The 25,244-nt window shown below is 33.6% G+C and overlaps 2 protein-coding genes across 6 annotated transcripts in view; one reads left to right on the plus strand and one right to left on the minus strand.

Annotated features, from left to right (window-relative positions):
* Nucleotides 1-25,244, plus strand: part of LOC124947781 — a 214,979-nt gene that overhangs the window by 126,227 nt on the left and 63,508 nt on the right. The gene's annotated exons all lie outside the window — the stretch shown is intronic.
* LOC124947784 lies at nt 668-23,264 on the minus strand. Of its 5 annotated transcripts, none has more exons than XM_047490415.1 (4): nt 23,117-23,264; nt 8,343-8,609; nt 7,112-7,390; nt 668-5,861 (listed from the first exon to the last, which is right to left on the minus strand). In XM_047490415.1, the coding sequence occupies exons 2-4, from the start codon at nt 8,544-8,546 to the stop codon at nt 5,739-5,741; spliced, it is 606 nt and encodes a 201-aa protein (XP_047346371.1). In that variant the 5' UTR covers nt 8,547-8,609; nt 23,117-23,264; the 3' UTR covers nt 668-5,738. The 5 variants fall into 5 exon arrangements, with proteins under 5 accessions (XP_047346371.1, XP_047346370.1, XP_047346373.1 ...); XM_047490414.1 differs by having other exon boundaries at nt 23,063-23,189; XM_047490417.1 differs by lacking the exon at nt 23,117-23,264 and adding an exon at nt 22,752-22,851.

Here is a 25,244-nt window from a genome sequence, read left to right on the forward strand (position 1 = left end):
GGAGAGGAGAGATAGAGATGGTTCTATGGTGGGAAACAGAAACCGCTGTGCAAAGAGACGTAGAGTGGTGGTACTAAAAAGAGAGAGTGAGAGATATTGTACATTGGTGGTAGGGAGCAGCAAGTACGAACGATGAGTGTTTAATAAGCGATAACGTGCCGCTTCTTCGTTGGTATAGAAAATCGATATGTCTGATCATCGATTTCAAGTTGCATTGGGATCCTTAATCGATGCACGTTACGAAAAGTAGCACGTTTCATTTGTTCTTACGAAAATTAACGCTTTGTATTTAGTAATTAAAAAAAAGCAAAAAGTGATCTGCTTGTTATAATGATTCTAATGGTTATAATAGGCCAAACATGTTACTTTTTGAGAACAAAATCGAAAGGTACTTTTTTTCGCGATAAATTGAAATGTGCTAGTTTTCATGAGATAAATGAAACGTGCTACTTTCCGCAACGTACGTCGTAATACGTTCGTTGTCAAGCTTGTATCAATTGATTTGAAAAACTTAGTTTAAATAACATAATTGCGGAATTGTATTTATATCGTTTAAATGAAATATATTTCTTTATTGTTGTTATTACCAATAATCGTAATCACATTATTACGAGTGTAAACACGTAATCCTAGGATATACACAAATTATGATAAAAAATAAAACACATTCTGCATCGATGATGAACGAATTTATTAATATGGACGTGATGTAACGATTAACACGTACATCGTAGAATCGTAGCGTGAAAGGAGTAGCGTTGAAGAAGCAAGAAGGATGACGAGGGTATACGGCCAAGAGACATTTCGGTAAGAATAAAAGAGAAAGGAAATCATTGGAAGGGATAACAAAAAGTCACGTCGATGGGAGAAGGAAGGGGAGGACGGGACAGCGGTAAAATGCAGGTAAGAGGCAGGTCGTGACACCGGTTAGTCGGAGAGACTAGAAACGCAACGAGTGATTTCAAAAAGCTCAAAGTCGAAGGAGAAGGCGAGACGATGGGAAAGTGCGTGACAATACTATACTTAACATATCTACTCCTTCGACCCACGATCGAATAACTGTATACACTTCGTGAAGAATGAAATTGAATTTATATTTCCGGATTTCTCTTGGGTATCACGAAAATAAAATGGAGAAGCGTTAGAACCGTATGCTAATATTTGCATACTTTATATTTGTCATGAAGAAGTAAAAAAGGAAGAAGAATATTTCTCTTTTTCAAAAGATTTGCAAAACATTTGCCAAAGGTTTGTTGATTTATCGGACACATGATATGTTATTCCTTATTCGCTCGTATTTTCAGCATAAGTGTTCGTGGAAGATAGAACGTCCGAGAGCGGAGAGAAATGAAGAAAGAAAAATGTAGAAAAAAAAAAAAAGAAAAAGAAAAAAAGAAAAGCAAAGAAGAAAATACAGAAAGCGAAGAAGGGAAAGATGAAAATTCTGCCTATATTAATGCTGATGAGAAAGCTCGAAGAAGAGAATAAGAAGAACAAATAGAGGATAAAAAAGATGGAGCAGTTAGTTTAAGAAGATGGAAAAGAGCGAATCAAGTGGCAGGAGTAAGGAAGTAAAGGCAAGTGCGACAAGTGTTCGACGCACGCGCGACCTACGAGCGGAGACACGCTGATCGATCCCTAAAGAGACCTCGAGTGTGATGTCATCGGCAAGCCGGATCTGTTCCAGGCTTAAGCGATGTGTCAACTTGCTGATTGAACGTTATTTGTCGATGAATAAAGCAAAAAAAAAAAAAAGAAAAAAAAAAGAGGAAGAAAAAACAAGAAGAAAAAAACAAGAAAAAGAAGGAAGTGTCTCAAGGACAATAAGAATTAACGAACGTCCCCGGAACTATTGGAAGGATCATCACTGAGAAGAGAGAAATGAATATATATGTATCTGAAACAAGTAAACATATTTTATAAAGTGTTACATTATTTAACTTTCTATTTCTTCGACGTAAATAATGAAATAAATGAATAAAAGGATTTTGATTAATAAACCATTTGTAATTATGTTTTTTGCACGCTTCTTGTTGCATATTTCTTACTTCGTCTAACACATCGAAAATATAGTCATACATACAGCCAAGTGAATAATAATTGAGTTTGCCGTAGTGTTCTTACGGGTTGCCTATTCGCAAAAGATAATCAAAATTTTCAATATTTTTTCTCGCCTTGCCTTGTACGGTATTCTTTTCAAATTAATCGTTATTGGATTTCTTTACGAGCTTCTCTCATTTCGAACTTAAAAACGACTTAAGATCATGAATATTCGATTATACAAAAGGAATGGATATCATGCTGCTTAGGCCATGTTTATTGGTGCTGTGTTTTTGTACAAGTACATCAAGTTTTATAGTCATACTCTATAACGATGATTTCTTTATAATTCTTATTTTTTTTTTTTTTTGTCCTCTACACACTGTAGATTACACAGAATATATATCGTTAGACGTACATACGTGAGCACAAAATACTTTACACATATAAGTATAGCACTCCGAATCGTCCACTTGATCGATATTTGTAATATACTTGCCGTCAAATCTAGTAGATTCGCGAGTGTTATTTTTGAAAAATAAGATGAAGAAAAATGTTTATAATAGCGTAACTCGTATCGAGAATATTCGAAGAAAGGTCAAAACCTACTTTACTTCCTCGATTTTCATTTATACAATAAAAGGTTTCTCTTCTTTTAAATCACGAAAGTCTCCGTCCGTCCGATTTCTATTACAATTCTTCTTAGGCACGACCACTGGTATTCTCTATGTTTTATATCAAAATCTTATTACATATATGTGCGTATCTGTGTAGGTATAACCATGAATTTTGTTGAAATTTTATGGACTTAATAGAAGATCTTTATCTATCTTTAAGTTTTCCATCAAACTTTTTATATATAATGAATGTATTTTTACGCACGCAGATTCGTACGTAATTGTATAAACGCATATGTGCGCCTGCGCGCGGGCGCACACACACACACACACACACACTGGTAATATAATTAACGATCTAAATGTTAGAATAGACTGATTTGAAATTTATGCAAAAAAAATTCAATTTAACTTTTAGTTTTAAGATGGTAGTCATTTCAAAAGTTGAAACATATATAAAAAGTTTCTAATAATTGAAATGAAGTTAAAATAAATAAAAAATTTGCAGAAATATTTATTTTAACTAGTATAAGCCATTAAGGTGAACTACATCGGTCGTGCCTATTCTGTTCCATGCTGATTTTATCATGCATACATCAACACACACATACATAAGCTAAAAAGATATTTCGAACGAAATAGAGTGCAAGATAAAGTTGTACAAGGTGGTCGTGTTCTTTCCAATAATTATAAGTAGGAAAGTTATAATATCGATTATACAAAAAATTTGTTTTTGGCAATAGAGGGTTACATATATATATATATATATATATATATACACACACACACACATATATATATGTATATCCCTTATTTCCTTCGGCGCGAGGTACAAACGAACAATCTTTTTGTGAAAAGACGAATATAAGTTAATAGGCCAGCATTAGACGCACACTCTTAATTCATCGAGCTCAAAACGAAGCTTTACAATCCATAGACGCGGGATCGCACAATCTTTTATTATTTTTACGTTATCCGTTCATTCATTTGATTTATTTAATGTCTATTTTATCAAGTACTCATTTTTTCGTCTTTAGCAGTAAATATTTCAAGAGCTAGTGTGAAAACACTATTGACGCATGTATTCACACACAATGTATTCACACACAACGTTAATACGTACATCTAAAGATTACAAATAAATTTGAGCTTTAAAGTCGTATCTGGCATATCTTTATTCGAAAGTGTATATATATATATATATATATATAGATTATTTTATAGATTCATATATCTATATATTTTGATGACACATTTCATAACGTAATGAATGCATTAGATTCAACCGATTAATCCGCGAGCTCGTCTTTTAAAGCTTCGTCTTGGTAAATGCATTCAATGTGTACGGCCCTCTCTGAAATAGGCAGGTACTGTATTATGTTTCATTTGAATTCATCGATCCTCAATCGATTCGATAGGAATCAGATAATCGAACTATATGCTTCTCTCGACGATCCTCTCTCTTCGGCACTACAGTTCGTCAATTATATCATATCATTAGTTAAATTCTTTTCACCTTAGAAGAACTAAAGGTAAAGTTCTTTTTGTATTACAATCTTACGACATATTTAGCTAAAGGCAGATTGAATTTCTCATAGCGAAGACCATGAACGATCAGATTTAATTATTATTTCAAAAGTAGATTCAATTAAAATTTATATGACATAACAAATAATAAAATATAAAGGTATAATTAGACAAAGAAAAAGATATTTTTCTCAAGAACTTCATTCGAGAATTAACGTTCGAACGAAAACGAATGGTGGAAGTTTAAATGCGATCGTTCTCGGTCAAATTTTTCGTGCGCACACTTTAATTTAACAACGTGTTTGTTACGACTGAACGTAACTCATGTAACGAATCGCGGAACATGCATCCCATCGAACAGATGCTCGATGATCCAGATCTTTCATTACTACATTACTAAATTACTTTCATGTGTTTCGAGTCGCGATGTTCCATCGGATGTTACATTCTCGGAAATCGCAGGATTTATTTATTTATTTATTTTTTTGTTGTATTTATTTTCTAGTCGGTAAATATCTCTATCTACTTCTTCGTAATTTTTTCTCTTGCTCTTCTAATATCGCACAGAAAACTAGAACGTCCGTTCATGAATCTTAACTTTAGTTCAAAAAGATATATTTCTATGTCGTCGAAAGAACGTAGGCCCATTTATTTATAGATTCTCATAAAATTGTTACTCGAATATTATAAAAAAAAACCCAATGGCGTGATATCCCGAAGAAAAAGAAATTGGTAGACTTGATTATAGGTTGCACGAGGTACTTAACAGAGACACAAACTCACGAACGAATGAATTCTACGTAGCAACTCGTGATTAGATTTTATTATTAAATTAATTTTTATTTTCGGTTATTGGATTTCAGTTACGTTCTCATTAAATATACAAATTGCCGCGTTCTTCGTCTTTATCCTAAAGGATAATGTATGAATCAGACCACGAGCAAAAAATTGACAAGTGTTATTCTTCGTCTACGGATCACCAAACTCGCATAAAAGTTGTCGGTGAAAAATCGCAAATGTACCTAAGTACACAGGCAATTGTTATTATGGCAAATCTTTTTTCTTGATCGAGAAAGATAGATAGACAGATGGATAGATAGATAGATAGATAGATAGATAGACAGATAGATAAAGAGAGAGCGAGAGCGAGAGAGAGAGAGAGAGAGAGAGAGAGAGAGAAATCGAAAATTGCAGATTTCGCGGGCGTACAGAAGATAAATCCAAAGATTCGATATTTCTCTATTAATTTGACTCTACCTCCGGATTAACGGAAATCTCTCCCCGTAGTCGGAGGACTTTTCGTCGAGTGCGCACTTTCCTACTCTTTCTCTTTTTCTTATCCGTCTCAACGTCTTTGTCCCTCTTAACGATTAATCTTAAACATCTTCATGCTCTTTCCATGAATCAGTCCATTTCAAGAAACTATTTATACTTTCTTTCTTTCGTTCTTTTTTTTTTTTTTTTTTTTTTCTGTTCTTGGGCAAACACGAATATATACGGCTTCGAAAAAAGCAAAAATGATTTGTTTTGTCGGTTTGCGAAAATTTGTTCCTCTTATAGGAGAACACAGGACGTGCCGTGGATCATAGAGGTAAGGAACATCGGCGTGCCGGCGCCCAATCCACCGTCGGTTTTCCCATGCTCATCCTTATCATATTCGCAGTCGAAGTAATGACTCTGAAAGATAAGTTGCTCGTTAGATTAGCCATTAATCATGATCGTGTCATTTCATCAGCTTTTCCTTCTTATTTAATTATATTCGATCTATTTATTCGTTTATTCGACATTTAAACGGTGAAAACGTCTTGAAAAGGAAGAAATTAAAAAAAGAACTTTCAATCAATAAGTAAACAATATCGTGATATATTCGAAAGGAAATTCGATGAACTTATCAACAAGTTTAATACTTTATTCTCGCTACTTTTAATTCAGTTCGATTGTTATAAGTAGCGATTGAAGAACGATTGTCCTTTTTGTCGTCGAACCGCTGATTAAACAAAGATGAAAGGAAGAAAGGGTCTTTGAAATTCTTGTTCAAAGCGAACTCCCGAACAAATTTTCCTCGGCGCAAGGCCAGTTAAACCGACGAGAATCATTTGAGTTTGTCCACTTACATATTGTCTCGTGAGATTCGTCTGCAACGAGACGCGACGAAGGATTAAAAGACCAACTGGAAGTTTCTAATTAACAATCTCTTTTAACAAACTTTCAAATAAGATATTACGGTCTTACTGGTTCAAGGCGGACGTACTATATTTAGTAACTCGAATATTTCGAATATTAAAATTAAAAATTTTTCAGCGATTACATAATCGTCGGTTCAATTAGAAGTTCAGACAGAAGAGAGCTTGTTATGTATCACGAAATCACACTTGTGATTTTCCATGTATGATATCTCATAAATTTCTTTGAAAAATCTGTAAAGTTATATATAAAGAATTAGCTTACTAGTTAATTGCTATTTTCCGCCCTTTTGCGATATTTGAAATGAAAAATCCTTTAAATCCATCCTTTTCTAACTTTAATAACCAATTAGATAAAGATGGTACGAAGAAAAAGTCTGTGATTTGGATTAGCTAATCTTTTACATTTAAAAGCTAGACACTTATATTTAGAAAGATGAGAAATATGAGAGATAAGTCAATAAAAGTGCACTGTTCGCATTACCAAAGAAAAAAGTAACGAACGAAAGATTTATATTCGAATGCAAAAAAATGTATGAATATGAATTATTGATCGCTTTGTCTTTTATAATGCAATATAAAAATTTTTCTTTATAAAATCCCGACATAAAAGGATTAGAAGAATTTTTTGTTTTGTAATAAGGACGAACGATCTTTTCAAAATGAACGAAAAAGAAAATTTTGTTTCTAGTTTAGTTGCGCTATTTAAAAGCAAGAAGTGTTTTACATTGCAAAATTTCATACCTGACAATCAAAACATCTGCAATGATCGCTCATTTTACAAGTAATTCCCCATTGTTTGGCAACCGCTCTATAAAATTCTTTGCTCGATTTATGAAGAATTTCTGTCCCTTTGACAGGCTGTCTCCCTCCACCTCCTGGACCGCAACCACTACCACCACCTCCTTCACCGCTAACAGCAGGTTTGTACCTCTTCAAAGCTTGTCCTTGTTTTTTTGTATACTCTTCTACCTCGTCCATTTCCTCTTCCCCCTCATTATCAGCCGATTGCCTCATTCTCGTCTGCAATTATAAAAATGAGCATTGGAATGTTTACGATCATACTTCTTCGAAAATTTTCTTGGTAATCTTAATACTATGCGTCAAGGTATGTGAAAATGTTTATTACAATATAGATTTTCATAAAATAAGCGTTTGTTAATGTCGATGATAATATTTTCTTTCGTCAAATTGAATTTTATACTAATACCTAGACATTATGAAATATCACGATGATATTGGTTTCTGTTAAATTATTATACACGCAATATTATATTATTTATCTTTGCTTGATCAATAGTTTCAAAGTATCGAAAAATAATAATCGTTAATAATTGATATCGACGTTTGAATGAAATTAATCGTTACACAACGAAGAATTGTAATTCTATCAAAATGATATAAATATTTATATGTATAAAAAGTAGTAAAAATTGTATCCAAATGATTGTATATAAAAATTTGTATTAAAGAATTGCATTAAAATGCTAATATGAAATTTCAATTCTTTCTTTCCTACCTTAAACTTATTTAACGAAATTAAGTTGCAATTATTATCTTAACCATGGATGGAGAAAGTATTTGATTATCAATAGAAAAGTTGGCACGAAAGAAACGTGGCGCAAGTAATGTCATATAACTAATATTTCCAATGCGATGAATTATATGAGGCGGTACACCGCATGCACAATATTGGAACACATGCGAGTAAAGCATGATTAATTGGTTCCGCGTATACGAATGATCGAGTGAACGAAACAAATAATATCGTAATTTTATATAAAAAAAATTATATCGTGGCATTTTAATGCACTGCTAAAGAAACTCAAAGACAGTAATAATGAACACGACAGATGTCCTTTATGTAATACTACATAAATAGAAACACAGGCGAAGTTAGAATAATTTTATCGTTTCGATCCTAAGGATGAAACGGAAAAGGCGGATATGATAAAGTTGGAAAAAAATACAAGACCTCTTCGAGAACGTGCTGATAAGAAGGCGGAGGCGAACTCGGCACCGTTGATTCGTTTCTCAAGACAAAACTGTTGCCGTTCGTTCCGAGTGTATCCGATGTCGACAAGAGTGGTGAATTAATCAAACGCTGTTGGCTAGAATCTTCCGATTCTGTGCTGTTACTGCGGCTACCCTTACTGCCGCCGTTTCGCGACTTCGACATCTTCGAGAAACGAAGCTTGAATGGCGCCAGCTTGATCGATTTTCTTGTACCACTTCTTTAGTGCTGTAATATAAACGAAAATTCTGATGGTGTTTCTTTCGTTCCTTCCTATAAATTGTATTCGTGACGAATTAAACGATTCGTCACTTTTTATTAATCGAATGTTCATTTTGTTTCAAATTATGTAAAAAAGTAATATTACAATTCCAAAATACTGTTAATTCTAAATAATTCGCTATCCGTCGGAATGAGAAAGTCTATACCGCACGGTATCCATATGCATACCGTGCATCTAATGCCATGTATACCACATAACCATCTGCGGGAACACACTAATATTTAGTCACGCAGATAGTTAGCTGATGAAGTTAATTGAGAAACGGCGGAACGATACGATTAATTGATATCACGAAATATCTTTCAAATATTTCTGTGGTTTATTAAATATGACTATTTCATATTTGTCCCTATTCTTTGTCATTTGAGTTGAAAAGACACGACTGCGACCGGCGAACTATACGAATTTTTCTTCGTCTTAACTTTAAAACAGTGGTCATGGAATATTTTTGATTATAAGACAAATTTGCGAAACATAAAAAACCACTAAGGTCATAAAACTGACAATAATCTTTTATAAAAAATGTTCTATTTACGTTTCCCTTTTCTTCTATTTTTTCATGTTTTCCTCTTTGAAGGCTTGGAATGTGTAATCTAACGATTTACTTAGAACAGGAAGTTACACCGACGCCTTTTTACTACCTATGTATTTACCTAACGATCGCTATCCTATCGCTATTGATACTCTCTATACTTCTACGAATCTCGGCCTACTCGTGCGCTCACCTAACACCATTGGAAACATAAACAGTACGGAAGACCTCCAATATCTTTGTTTATGAAATACATCCTGCTAAATATTTCGAATCTTGCGTCAGCTGAAGCTCATTTCGTTTAATGACGTAATATACTTCTGATTAAATTTAAAAAAACCAATCAGAATTGTTTACCGAGCAGAAATGTTAACATTTTTATCTGATAGAAAGTCATTGATCGGTTATTAAGTTTGTATTCTGTAAAACTAATGATTAATTTGCGTTTCGTGAAAAAAAAATCTTTAAAGGTTCATTCTCATATTTTTGTTTAATCCCATTGTCAGTTAAGTCATCGTCCTATCGTCGTTTTGTCTCTTTACTCACACTTCAATTCCAATCATTCACTCATTCATTATCAATAAACTATCCGAGAGATAGTACAGATTCTAATCTATGAACTTCGAGAATGTTAAAAGGTGGTAACGTATAGAGCGATGAAAAATCCCCCTACTTCATAGACAAAAAATTGCAAGTAAAGAAAGGCCAATCCGTAAATTTCAATTCAGTCATATAGATTGTTCGGTCGCAGTTCAGTCATACAGATTGTTTGGTCACATTGACTTTAACATTAATTTAAATGTACACGTTCACATATTTTCGTTCAGATCCGTATATATTTTCTGTACGCCCGAGATCCTCGTTAACGGTTTTCTTTTTCGATATGACTGACAGAATTCTGATAAACTGCAGTCTTTTACGGTATGGCATCTATGGAACGGCACAGAGATAAAGAGGTTTTTTATCGTTCCGCCTATTCCTCGTGTCTTTTGAACTTTAAAGCGACATATTTTAAGCGTTCTGTTTCCTCCATTTATTGACGGAACATCTCCTTTTCGTACCATTATCAACGTCACGTACGCAAATATTATTTTTCATTTTATAAAAGTGTCATTTAATAATCAGGCATCAACTTTAATTTTAATAAGCTTTTGCCCCGATCAATAAAATAAAATTTCATTTTTTATGAAATTGTAAACATATCAGAAAATGAAGAACATTTTCGTCATATTTGAATTTTTTACTATCGATAAGATAAAAATTTATGATGATAGAGTTAATGCTATAGATCGTAATAAATGGATAACTTCTTCGCCATGGGCCGTATAACTCCATCATCAATCAATCTGTTTCCCAATTACTTAACCATGTTCATCACTTTTCGTTCGAGATGTGTGCGACTTCAGCGACAGGTATGAACAAAATATGAACTACAAGCACAACAGGGCAAACGTTATACCCATTATGCGCCGCCTATCGTATCGACGTATAAGCTTGCGTAGATTATACCCCACTCAAAACATTCAAACTTCTTGATGAACAAAAATTGATGAACAAGGTCTCATTTTAAGATGGAGATTTAAACAAGCAGTTAGAATTTTCGAATTTTTCTTTTATAAAAATCTGTGTCACAAAATCCTGTTTTTCCGAGAATAGTTCATATGCAAAAGAAAAAAAAAAAAAAAAAAAAAAAAAAAAAAAAAAAAAAAAAAAAAGAAAAAAAAGATTTTTTGGAAACTTATAAAAGCACTATCCTCTATGCTGTAAATGATGCAATCTACAGAAATTAATTCTGGAGGTTTAGAGAGGTGAATTTTGATGACAAAGATACAATTTACAAGAAACATTGAGGTTAACGAATCATAACGAAACTTTATTAAAATAACAGCTAAAATATCGCTTTTTAAATGAAAGATAATATTTGCGTACGCGAAATTGATAACGGTACGAAACTGATATGTCTGAAGATCCTAATCCACGGATTTCGAGAGTGAGTAAAGGTGAGAATAGACGGAGAATTCTCACTTTTAGAAAATCTTCTTTGTCCACAGACAAAAGAGTGCAGATTAGATCAGAATTCCATCAGTTATTTAATAAAAATATCGTTGACAACGATGTCGGACGTAGAGAAAATATGATGGATCGATGACTTGAAATGAGATTGAACGGAATTATGCGTGAACGTGCACATTTAAATTACATTCAAGAATGTTAAAATAAGTGTTACCAAATAATCGAAACGGAAACGTAACAGAGATTTTTAATCGAGTTTAAATCTGTATTTTGAAATCAGTAAATTTCCAATAAATTGAAAACAATCTGTGAGTAGTCTCTCATAACTTTCACCGAACATGGTTCACTTATCATCGAGATAAAAGCCCATTCACGAGTTATTACATCGCTCGTAAAAAAAGTAAGCGATTTGAAATTTTCCTCTTTAATATTCTGTTCTCTAATTCCTTTGATTCGCAGAGCCTTTTTACCTACCAAATCACCTTTTATTTTATCTTATCGATCTATATAATTTATGTTCCATAAAGTCAAGATAAAGACTTAATTGTCTAATGAAAAACTAACTACCTAAAATAATGCCATAGGATCTAACAGCTATAATTAAAATAATTCTTCCATAACAATTTTATTTAGATCAATTTTAATGCGATATTTAAGCTCGCCGTGCTTTTGTAGATTTCAACGATATCAAATCTAATATTTATGCCTACTCTCATTTCGTCATCTATCGAAGGGAGATGTAACAAATCATAAAAAGAGTAAAAATTATGTTTTGTAATTGGTACAATAATGATATTCCTCATAGAAATGTTTGACACAAAGATATTCGCCACGCTGCGCATATCGCATGAAAGCCAACGTTCCATAAATGCAACATTTAACATAAAAGCCCATTTATTGCTAAAGTAATAGAAATCTCGTATAATTGTGACAGAAGATCTATTGTTTATGATATGAATTTGAAATCGTAATATTTGGAAGCAAAAGATCTGGTGAACCTATATGAATTCAAAACAAGTAAATGGTGGATTTGGAAATTCAAGAACGTGTATAGAATCGTATCTCGCAAGAAAGCAATATTTAGAACGCGATACGTTTTGCGAAAGTATCTTTTGTTCCATATGTTGAGATCTAACATCTCAACTATTGAAATTGATAAAATTTATAATGTAGACGAGAGTGGCTTCAATTGCAATTTAAAAACAGAACATTGAAAAAATCAGTAGAAAGAGTGAAAACATTAGAAAGAGCTATTCAATCGATGTCCCATCTACGACACGAAGTTACACTATAATGTCTATCATTTTAACAAGCGAACGTCTTCCCTTATATCAGTATATATAGTTTTGAAGAAGTCTGGAGGAATATTTGATCCAAGGTTGCAAGAAACTTTATTCTGTCCAAGAAATACTTATATTGAAGGTTAAAAATCAGGAAAACTTATGTCAGAACATTTCAAAACTTGGTTCAATCAACAAAAGCAAGTGTATCTATAAAAAAGCGGAGAAGCTTCTCACTATTCTATTTCTATTCAATGAAGCACTGCACATGGTCAGAACATTATTCAAATCAGTTAAATCGATTGATTTCAGAAAACAAAGAAGTGACATTTTCAATCATTCCAAAGAAGACGTGATTCAATCTTTAGGTGTATTTGATTTTCGAATGTGGAAAAATTGAAAATATAATTAGGAAAATTTATTCGGAAAATAATAAATTTCAGTCGAAAAATAATAATTTTTTAAAAAGTATTTATTTATAGAAAAATGTATTACCTGATTCTATATGGAAGAGATCTGAATTAAAGGTATTATCAATTATTATATAAATCAAATACACGTGAAAAATAGAATTTGTCAAAACAACTGCAATGAATGACTGTAAGAGAGACGCTTACTTAGCTTTTCCTAGTTTACTACAAATTTCATCTTATCTACGTTGTAAACGGCATTGCGCATTTATATTAAAGTTCTCGTCGAACGTAACTTTATAGTTACTCGTAGTACGCCACTTTTATAATTTCGTGGAATAGTTTTAACAAGTTCGCGGAACTCTAGTATTCTCAGGAACGCCAATTAAAAATCACTGTTATAAAAAGTTACACATTACTTGTAATCTCTCTACTGCCGGTTCTTCGTTGCTTTTATCCAGGCACTAGATAAAAAAATCAATATATTTTAATTTGTCAACATTTTTTTACCTTTCATTAAAGTTTATACATTGTTTTACAAAGCAAAGCCTTATTTAATTTTTCGTCCTAAAATTTTTTCTGCAACAGGCAATCTAATATTTATAATAATATAAAGTTTAATATCCATAATATTTGTAAAAACGCGTTGCTTACACTTTGAGTGCAACCTGTTGTCATATTAATAATTTTCATAGCACATTTTTGATACATTAGAATTGAAAAAAAAAATGTTAATTTAATTATTTTATTGCTAAAGATTATACTTGCTATATCATTTGTGTTGATTATTAAATATTATATAATACATAATTTTTCATGTCCTGTACTTCTTAATTATTTATTAGTTAAATAATAGCTGCAATGACTCATATATAGATTGACGATGCAATTTGCGGACACGATGTCGTAGGTTATTTGTGGCTATCTTTCGTGTCTTTAAACTCCAAAAGATTTAACGATGAATTGTTACCAAATATTTGTGTATATTTTAAAGCATAATGAATTCTCTTTTGTAAATACGTAATTTAAAAATTAAATTGCAACAAAATACATAGTTTTAAAATTATTTACGGATGCCACATCTACCTATACAGTTGTGGCAAGATACATCTATATTACGCGAGCTATGCGTGCTAGTATATAGATGATTTATTGGAAACTTAAATAAAAATATTGTTTTGTAATTGTTATACATTATTTGCTTGTATTGGTAAAATCAATACATAGGCGTTTAATAATTCCTGAATTGGTGGACAATAGCTGAATATTTCTCTCGATTTATATTTTTGAGCGTTCAATAACTAAATCGTTTAGCCTACACCTATGTTTTATCTTTATATAGAGAAGAAAGTAAAATTATGATTATTATGAAAATTGATAGCAAAGTCGATTTGATATTATGGAATCGGATATGAGAGATTTCCCGGTTGCGAATCGGAGTTGATCTATATAGAAAAGGTGAGTGGTAGAACCGTGTCCTGGAGGTGCATCGAATGAATATACCAACTGCATCTGTCGTTGACCTACTAACCGACTTTCGAGATATTGTTGCTCTCGTCGAGAAGGATCGACTAAGCTGCACCTGCGACCACCGACTTTTGAGCCATCGATTTCAAAAGCTTAAGCTCGGTCGAAAGTGCTTCCGACCACGTGGAGACATTCTCAGATTTTCCAAGAGTTTCTTTTCTCTCTTATCCTAAACTCAGTTAAACCGCAGATGAGATTATAACAATTTGAATTCGAATTAAATTCAAAAGCCCCTTTTATTGCGTTCTTATGCAACTCCGAATCGATGAAAGGAAAATAAAGCGTTTATCTTAAATATTGGATTTAATTTTCTTTCATGTAAACGACCCATGGCCGTCTCTCTTTCTATCATTTATCTATCTATCTATCTATCTATCTATCTCTCTTCAACCAACCTCCCATCCTTCCTCTATCTTTTTCACAGAATGATTGACTGTTCTCGATAGTTTTCTAATAAATGAGAATTTACAAAACTATTTTCTCTACCAATGATTCTAGCATATCTTAAATGAATAATTTCCGGTAAATATTTTCAACCATTTAAATAATATACTGGAAAAAACAATTAACAATGAGATTTCAATGAAGTTGAAAGTTAGATTGATAATCAAGAAACGTTTGTTCGTGCTGCCCACGTGACTTTTTACGTGGTACGTAAAAATTCGATTCTGTTGTCATCTTGCTTAAAGTAGAACAGAATTATAGTTTCTTGCCTTTTCAGTAAGGCTATAAACGTTATTGTAGCTTAAACGAGGATTCCAAAGAGAGTAAAGAAAGTTATTCGAACAAAGGAAAAGATGGGTATGAACGTAAAAGTACGTAGACTCAAAGTACGTAGGATCGAAAGTTGAGACAAGCTTCTTCCTTTAGGACAATGAAACTTCTTCGAAACTAAGAAACATTTATAGTTTAGATAAGCTTGAAAACGAGTAAGATTGAATTGATAATCGAAGGCGTTATCGTCCAGTAAGAAAAGTTAAAGAAAGAGCTCGCAATCAGCGAACTCTTATAATTTTACGAAGATAATTAGAGAGTTTCTTCGAATTGCGGTTGAGGCGATTTGTTCTAAGTAGATAACATCGGTGTCGCAATCAGATGCTCAGATGGGATATCACTTCATAGAGAAACTCCGAGATTGATTTAAAGCGCGATGGGAGTAATTTGCTTTAAGTAAAGTACATCCCTCTCTGTAATCAGAAATTCTTCGCATGGATCAATCAATTTACAGAGAGGAAGTGAGGTAGAGAGAGAGGGAGAGAGAGAGGGAGAGGTATTTATAAGGAAAGGATTCTTCGTTATTTGCGATTCAAAAACGTAATTAATCTATTTGTATTGTCAAATTTCTTCAAATTTAGTAAAATCAAGAAAAGAACATCGCTGAACGAGAAAGATTAACATAGCTGTATTCTTTCTTTGGAGAAAGAAAAAACGAAAAAACTTCGTCTTGAATTTTCGAAGCGAATACGTAAGAGAGGAAGGAAGGAAGGAAGGAAGGAAGGAAGGATGAAATCCGTGTGCCTGCAACGATGCAGATCATTGGAATAAGACGATTTGTCGTCCTCTGCGACCCACATTCCGTTGCGTACGGGACGGAATAGGTAGCAAAGTAGGTTGTGCCCGTGGAAAAGGTAGCGGGGCTCGGGATGAATACTCAACCGAGCCACCCCTTTCGCTCCTCATCCAGCCTCTTTCCTTCCTGTCCTTCCTACACCCCTGACAGGAGTGGACGGTTTCGTGTCAGTGGACCGAGCTGGGAGCAGTGCATCCTGGGCTCGCGCCTCTCGTCCTAGTTTCTCTCCCACTCTCTCTATTCTTCTCTTCTCTCCTCTACACTTTACGAGGTACGTCCCATCTTTTGCCCCTTCAACATTATCAGTTCCAGCATCGCTTCCGACACCCGTAAGTCTTTCCAATTCCATTATTCTTAGTTCGTTTTCTGAGCCTTCGTATTTGCTTGGTGTCTGGCTAAGCAACTTCTACTGTTATTCGATTGCTCTTCTTTACCTTACCTATTGCATCAATCTATAATACTTCTACGTTTGCACGTAGACTACGTTTACTTTCAGAGATAACTCCGATAGGACCTACCCTTTGTCTTGCTATTCTGGCTCAGCGTAATAAAAGAGAGTGAGAGAGACGAATTACTTTTACCACTTTATTATTCCATCATTCCTCTCTCCAGAATTCATCATTTATCTCTCTTAAGAACGTTTTCATATTGATTTTATATAATATTATATGTTTCTTGAAAATCTTCACCCTGTGTCGCTTCTTCGTAAGACGACACCATCAAATTTGGTGAACAAACAATTCTTCATCCTCGTCGTCCTTCGATTTTATTTTACATCGATCGTACCTTCTTTTGTTTTATAGACAGGCATTATCGAAGTGACACTTTAATGGAAGCCTTGGTTTCGTCTGTGAACCTTTGTTCCTATCAGCAAGATCCTCCCTATGCATGCATATATGCGAAGTTCACTTGATTGTTATTGTCAAGGATAGTGTCGAGTAGCTTACGAAATAATCTCGAGTTTTCTTATATAAGCTATATATAGTATTAATTTCTAATAGATTATAAAGTTAATTCGTGATCGTGTCATTGGCAACAATATTTTTGGCCACTTCACAGATATTTTACAAAAGATCAAAATAAAAAAAGAAAAAAGCATTAACTTTTCGACATACCGATAGATCGACGCAAAATCGCCAGAAGATTTTCCATTTCGGTGACTACTTCCGTTATCAACCAACTTACAGATTGGTTTCGCTCGGATCAAAACTTGATATCATTCACCGGGAAAAGTCTTGTTAGTTTCTTTGGTAAAAAAGTGAAATAAGGAAAAAAAAAGAGTCTCTATCGTTCCTCTTCAAACAAACGTTTTTATATACACATAATAACGTCCGATTATTGTGAAACGAGAACGGATATTTTCCCAGTTGAAATATTAACTCTATGTTATCGTTACGAAATATCGAAAGCTCACTGTCAACGTCGAGCTTTTTCGCGTCAAGGCCAAGTTTTTCTAAAGACCTCGCTTAAAAGAGCCCACGATCAATGATTCCCGTCCTTGATGACATTGAAAAAATTATTTCGAAAGAAGAAATTCTTCTTCCAAATAATATCTATATTTATAGATCTCTTTCCTTTTTTTTTTTCCTCTATTCAAGAGATCAATGAATACTTACAAAGATCTCTCGTTTCTTTTCGCAAAGTCTATAACGATTCATATATAATATTGAAGCGTACGCTGTACGGTCGAAAAGAAATTCTTCCCATCGTTCCATTAGGTTCCAAACGCTATAATCGAATCGTTTACCACAGCGATTATTATTCGAGATGATTAATTGATATCCATGATATAAAGGAGCATTGTATTACGTACGAGTGCTCCGAACGAAGATTCATTTCAGTGGCTACGATACGTCAAAATTATTTCCATCCCTCTATTCTATATCCCTTTAGGTCGGCTACTCTACTTTAGTACAGCTTTGTTCAAGATAAAACGAATCAATCCGATTCTTTTTAATGTTGCTCATGGGAGCAAAAAATTTTTAAAGATTACGTTCACGTATTCTCTACATTTATAAATAATGTATTAAATAAAGAATGTAGAAAAAATAGGATTAGATAGAAATAAATACAAGGGAATTTTTCTATTTATAATACTATGCTTTCCAAGTTTTAACTTTTCCGATTAATATTTGCGATCACTTAATTTCACTTTTAATTTAACATCAATCCCTCAGTAACTTTCTTACGTCTAGATGACGATTGTATTATTAATATAATTCTTTTTGTATAATAAAAAGTAATATCATATTTTAACTTGCACATTTAATCAAAGTAATGTGATTTTTTCAAAATGAAATAACAAAATCATTAATTCTCAAAGCTAAAAAATGTTTACCTATTACCTAATGAGTTTCTAGAATTCCTTTTCTTTTTAATCGTCTCACGATTAAATTTAGAAAATTATATCTTCTATAAATTTTCGATACATTGGATAATTTATTACGCTCCCTCAGCACAGCTTGGTATAACTTTTACATTGGAATTTTCTTTAAATTGTTAATTTCTTTCCTAAATTATTATATTTCAAAAACGAATAAATCCGAGAAATTTGTATAACACCATAATTTATTGTTTTCAACTTAGTATTTCAACAACTATGAAATTCATGCTTCTCTAAAGAAGAAATTCTTTTTAGTCCATTTTAAAAGTAGAAAATATTTTACAAAAGGGCATAAACTTAGTACAAGCCAGTAAAGTTTTAATTTCAGAAAATTCGAAAATTGCAATGCTAATTTTTCAGACACATAGAAGGAAGTAGAACGAGACGGAAAGAACTAATCAGCATTTTGGTTTTTTCAACAATAATACGGGGATGTAATTCATGGTTAATGCCTGGAATTATTTTAAATATTGTTACAATTTTTATCCTTTTTAATGCACATGCGGTTTCTTTTACGAATCGTTTTATTTTTCTTCATTTTACTTTTAAAGCCGAAAATCAAATCGAACCATAGATCTCGTATGAGGAGCCGTTCTTTGATACAAATTTCAAATCAATTCGTTCAACTATTTAGACTAGGATGCGTTTTGTATGCCACGTATTCTCCGTCGGAGTGGAATCTTGACTGGATGAGCGTTTTACGGGCGTTTTACACGCCAAACATATTGTATCGCATTACATATTTTGTTTTCCGCACGTGACACGCGACAGGCGACATTTCGCAAAGAGTGTCAGAACGTATGTTCCATACTTGTTATGTCAGTTGCATTAAAACACAATTCCTATTTCGGCGGAGAAAACGCAACGTGCAACACGCGGCATGTAAAATGCCCGTGTAATCCTGACATTAAACTATAGTACCAATATGTTATATGCGTTCAACTATGTAAATACGTACGTAATAAATTTTTGCGAGGGACTTCAAGAAGGACAGAAGAAATCTTTCTTTAAATCCACGAAATTTTAGATTTTCAGCCAACTTTCGTATCAAAAGTGTTGCAGAAATTTATGTTACTTCTTGCTATTTAAAAAATTTCTGCAGTCTTTGAGAACTTTCCGTTATACGTGTAATATTTTTGTATAAATATTTGAATTTTCAAAATATATCCATTTTGAAAAGAGACGAAGTAGTAGTTCTTACCGAAGAAATTACCTATTTATCTTCCTTGCAAGTAACTTCATTGTTTATATATTAATTTTTAATGTTGATAATTAATTTTTATATAAAATGTAAAAAATGATGTATACCGTAATAATAATTTCGGAAATAATGGTTTGTTACACTTTGCGCTACACGTTAAGAGCATAAAAAAATTTCCTGCGGTCATACCTGAAAAAGGGAGGGAAGAAAATTAATGGATCGATAGTTTCATCTAGGTTGCTTCGTAAGTCGTATCCAATTTCTTCGTATCCAATATAAAATATGAGTTAAGTATATCATTTGATAAATTAATACTCGGCACTATATTTCCTGCCTTTCCTTCCTTTTCTCCCTTAATACTTAAATATATCTGCATTAGAAGGCTTAATGTTATCCCGTGAAAGGAATAATGAATAAATAAAAATTCGTATAAGTTGCAGATAGGTCCACGACAATGCTGTGGTAACAGCCTCGCCTTTAAATAATCGACTTACGTTATCGTAGCTTACTATGTAGAACAATCATGGGAATTCGCCTTGTCACGCGAGAAATGACGTAGGAACTGTTCTACGAAAGTCTAACAACGACACGAAAGAAAAGTGGTCCGTAAAAGTAATAAATTGATTAGGCGGTAAACGAGCCATAAAGATCATCGAAGTATCAGAAAGAAATATATCGCTTTTGATATTAGTTATCTAATGGCCACGTGGCGTGGACGTTTTTATTCTTTTATAAACGAAAAAGAGATGAAAACAAACGTTAAAAAGATTCCCTTTATACAAGGGCAAATGATTTATTAAATTACATTAATAAATCTTGATAATAAATCGTTTATCGTTGGAACAATTATTCCAAAAGAAATGAATTAGAGACACTGCGTATGATGAGAAAACAAAGGATTGACAGATCTTATGTTCTCTAGAAAACAAAGGGCTGACATATCTTATGTTCTTCGTAACTTCGATGGACTAAACTTGGCATGAATCGAAGAAGAAGATAAGAAGAATAAAGTACGAAAGAAAGTATATTTGAATGGGTTTCTAAAAGAGAAGGACGTATGTTACATCTCATAAGATTAATAGGTAAACGTGGAAAAAACAATTCATTGCTCGCCGTAGGAATTAAAGAAGCAATTGATGTAACTTCTACTTTGACAAAAAAAAAAAAAACAAAAAAAAAAAAAAAAATAATAATAACAATAATCCAATAATAATTTTTATTAATTGCGAGCACAAAATTGTATGTAAAAATGTAATGCATTCATTATTGATTTTCAAAGTCGGAGAAAGGCATATGTTATCCACTAAAAAAGCAATTATAAAGCAATGAATTGTCTTTAAGTTTTCCTGTAAATTTCACGAAATGTAATATTCTAAACGACCATTCATTTCGTGATGAATTGTGCGGGCGTTACAAGTTTTTCCTTGAAGAAAAAAAGAAACATGACCCGACGTTTTGAATAATGAATGTTAAGCGTTGTTCAGAAAAAGAAAAATATACTTTTTCAATAATGCTCACATTTTAGTTTTCTGATTTTTCTCACAATTACATTGACAAACATCTCTGTCAAGCGAGATTCGTTCGATGACCCGAGAAAAGATAAATGGAAAAAAAAAAGAAACAAGAAAAAAGAGAGTAGTTTTCGACCATCATGGTAGATCATCGTGCAAGCTATCTTTTTCAGAGTTTGCAGAAAACCGTTTCACGGTTTCACGGCTCGAATTCTAACCGTATTCGGGTCAAATTCGTGCCAACGAGTAATCCTAAACCATCAAACAAACTTCGCGCCCGTTCGATGCCGGATACTTCCTTTCCCTCGTTCGTGTAAAAGCTTCCGTTCCAAAAAAAAAAAAAAAAAAGAAAAAGAAAAAAAGAAAAAAAAGGCAACCTCAGGATGAGTTAAGGAAAATGACGCAATAATGGTATCAGATTTTCTTCTCGATTTTCTAATGGCAAAAATAATCACAACCTTTCAAAGTGATCTTTTTACCTAAAAAAGATCTACCGTTTGTTTCGCAATATACAAAAAATCGTGTGTTTCGTCAAATTAGTTATAGCTTTGATAACAAGTTGAATTAAAAAAAGAAGCTACGTTGAAAAGTGACAAACAGGGCAATAACGTTTCTTTCGATAGATCCAAGCGTAAAGTTAATTGCGCAACACGGGCTGATGCTTCGGTACTTTCCGATATAAAATGTGAACAGCGCAATACGCTGCGTGACATAGAAACGGTTAATAAACTCTGTACGAGTAACGTCTATAAGAAGAATTTTCTTTTTTCCTCTATTCTTGCTTTTATTTATTTCGAGTGGTATCCTATCGATCTTTTCATCCTGCATTTTTAATATAATTCGGTTCAATACACTTTTGTCTCTTCTTTTTTTCTTCCTTTTTACTATCGTGCTATTATCTTACGATGAAATAAAAAACTCATGAAATTATAACTTTCAAAAATAATTCTATATTACGATGGAATGAATCGTGCAAAGGAAGTTCTATCAGTAAAATCCATATATTCGAATCGATGATTACATTGGAATATCTGATAAGAACTTGGACTAATCTCAAATCTTATGAAGTAATGATATATATAAAGAAAAAAAAAAAAATGATGCTCTTTCAGAGCGTCCGATAGAAAATAATTTTCAACAATTAATATCGTCTCAATCATAATATCGACATTTTTGAAATGAGCTTAATGGACAACAAAATTCCATTCCCAAAATTCGCTCTCACGTCATTGGCATTGAACAGCACTCTCGAATCTCTTCTCCACCACTTGAATCATCCCCAATTCGCTCTCGAATCCTTTAGCGTGTTCGATTACGCGAGATCGAGTAACCTATTCGCTTACAAGTGACACTAGAGAGAGGGAGAGAGAGAGAACGTAGAAGTCCAAAAGAATAGACGATGAAGAAATTAAAAAAAAAAAAAAAAAAAAAAAAAAAAAAAAAAAAAAAAAAGAAAAAAGCGAGAGTCGGCAAAACGCGTGGTAGAGAGATGTCGATAACAAAACGACATAAAAAATATGCGGCAATTGACGACGGAGAAGAATATAAAGGAGTAGAAAAGAAGAACAAAAGAATAGTAGTGAGCTGTTTTAAATTACTTGTACCTACCCCGTGGACCGTACTACTTACACACATACAAAATGTCAAAACAACCACCCACCATCGTTTTATTGATCCACAATGTAGCACTCTCTCTTTCTATCTATATTTCTATCTCGTCTTTCTATCTCTGTTTGTCTGTCTGTCTCTTTATCTTTGCCTTTCTCTACTTCTCTCTCCCGCTCCCTCTCACGCACGAACGCGCACAGACACGTCGACCCTTCGCGTCTCTTCGGCCATCCGATTGCGTAGTAAACTCGAAAAAAAAAAAAAAAAAAGATTTATTTCGTTTTGGCAAGGAAACAAAGACGATACGATCATGTCGCAATGACGATAATTCCGAAATACGAATATATAAAGGAGATTACTCACGAAGAGATGATTTTCAAGTTGAATGGAAGACTATTGGAGACGTATGGTACTCACTGTATCTCTTTTCCTCATCCGAGATCGCCGACAACGATGGTATACTTGAAATCCAGGTGGCGAGACGGGTCGAGACTCACACGGGATGCCGAGGCACGACGGCCATCTTGCAATGAGTGTTCTGCCCTCTGGACGAGTCGCCATAAAGTTACTGCCCTCATAGAACCACCCTCTCTTAGCCTCGTGAACTTTACTATATATCTTGCCCTACGTTCTCTTTTCCTTCTCGTTTCCTTTTCCTATATTGTTCTTCTTTTTTCCTTTCGTAACGTTGCCCATGGAATTTAATAATGTCTCTCGATCTGTATAAATATCGAATTATACGAAAGTTTAAGTTCTTTTTCGAAAGTTTCCAGATAATTTCATAAACGTCGATGCCTCTATATTTTAGAGCAAAGCCTGGCAGTAAGGTTCATCGAATTATACCTGTTCGAGAAACTCCCGAGTTAAGAACCGGAGAAGAGCCGTCAGCGTTGCCTGTACCACTACCATTGCTACTAGTTGGCTGCGAGCGTTTTGCAAATTCAGCTACAAATTTTGCTACTCAAACGAGCTCTGTCTCTTACTCGCTCTCTCTCTCTCTCTCTCTCTCTCTCTCTCTCCCTCCCTCCCTCTTTCTACAACGTCTCCCGATGTAACGTGCAAGCTCCGGGATCGATGCTGCGAAAGTGTTTTATCGAACTCGTTGATCAGGAAAGAAAGAGCTTTGTCACCAGTTTCGATCTTTCTTTCCGTTTTTTCTTAACTTCCGAAAGGAATTTAACGCCGTATTTTTTCCAAAAATATTGTTCTTCAAACAATAAGTAAGATTTCAATTCGTTCTCGTATACTTTTGATATCACCCTTGTCTCGATATACATGATCATCGTTGCGTTTTCCTATTGAATTATTTTGAATATTTTTTTATACGTTCGATGAGCGAACCCTCGATATTCAGAAAGCAATGATGAACGATGTTCCTCGATGTTCCGATATCTAGCTTCAAAATTTACACTTGTATAAGTTCCATCTCTCGTCGATCCTAACGTCGAGTTTTTATGACGAATGTGATCGCAAACGTCCCATGAGAAACTGTCCGTACCTTTTAAAACTTCTCCCGGCGCGTAGTTTTGTTGGTGGCTAGTGTAAAGCTTCAAGGATATCGCTACCCTTTGCATCGACTTTTGGTCAACGATGAAATATTGGCTATGAAGGAAAGATACGATAAAAAAGTAGGAAAAAAGGAAGATATCAGAAAAGCAAACTTACACTTTTCGATTTATTCTCTCCTCTTCTACTTCTTCTTCTTCTTCTTCTTCTTCTTCGGTAAGAACGTTCGACTTATCTTTTATTTTTTGTTCTCTCAACCATTGACGTCGTCCTCCTTCGTCGTTTTCTCTTCTCTCACGAGAGATTTCGTTATTTACCAACGCGATAAAATGCGAGGGCCGAGATTACTTACACCCTGACTTCGTGCGATCTTAAACGTTTTAATTAAAAACTTGACTCCAACGGCTTGTCGGATTATTTCGTTTATTAATAACACCTTTGAAATGTTCTCACCTATATAGTTTTACTACTTTTATTAACGATCATAAAAGCTTAACATCGATTAAATTTCTTTATAGAAAGGATTTTGTTTTGAAAGAAATGTAAAATGTTCACCCTGGTTAGAAACGATTATCCGTTTCATTGGTTATAATATCGTTTGATCGATCTTTTTGACAGTCTTGAAATGAAAATCTCATATTACGGTCTATGACGTCTTGAAAAAATTCTTAAGGATCGGAAAACAAGATCTCTTTTGTTATTTATCGTTATTAAAATTCACGTTCGTCTCGGCAAACTCGCCCGCGAGTGGATTTGCTCTCATATTATCATACTCGCAGTCAAATGTCTGCTTTGAGTCGTACCAAGAAATTCAAAGTTCGAAAAGAGAAATTTTCCGAATATATATTGAGAATGGGTATTCGTATTGTAATAACTGAAGTAATTTGAGAAGAAAGCATTCATCTCGAACAAAGAAGCTTGAGAACTCTCCACTTCCGTTTTTCAATTTCTCTCCATCTCCCCGGCCCCACCTCTGTCTCTTTCTTTCTGCTTCTTGTCTTTGCTCTCAGCTGTCTCCGCTTTTCATTGAAGAGGATGT

The sequence above is a fragment of the Vespa velutina genome, chromosome 3 (genome assembly GCF_912470025.1).
Source record: "Vespa velutina chromosome 3, iVesVel2.1, whole genome shotgun sequence".
Taxonomy (NCBI): Eukaryota; Metazoa; Arthropoda; class Insecta; order Hymenoptera; family Vespidae; genus Vespa; species Vespa velutina.

Coding starts and splice junctions, on each gene's coding strand:
- LOC124947784 (XM_047490415.1), bottom strand. CDS start 8,546: ATGTCGAAGTCGCGAAACGGCGGCAGTAAGGGTAGCCGCAGTAACAGC. Junction 7,391..8,342: donor ATCAGCACGTTCTCGAAGAG/GTCTTGTATTTT, acceptor TTATAATTGCAG/ACGAGAATGAGGCAATCGGC. Junction 5,862..7,111: donor GCAGATGTTTTGATTGTCAG/GTATGAAATTTT, acceptor CTTATCTTTCAG/AGTCATTACTTCGACTGCGA.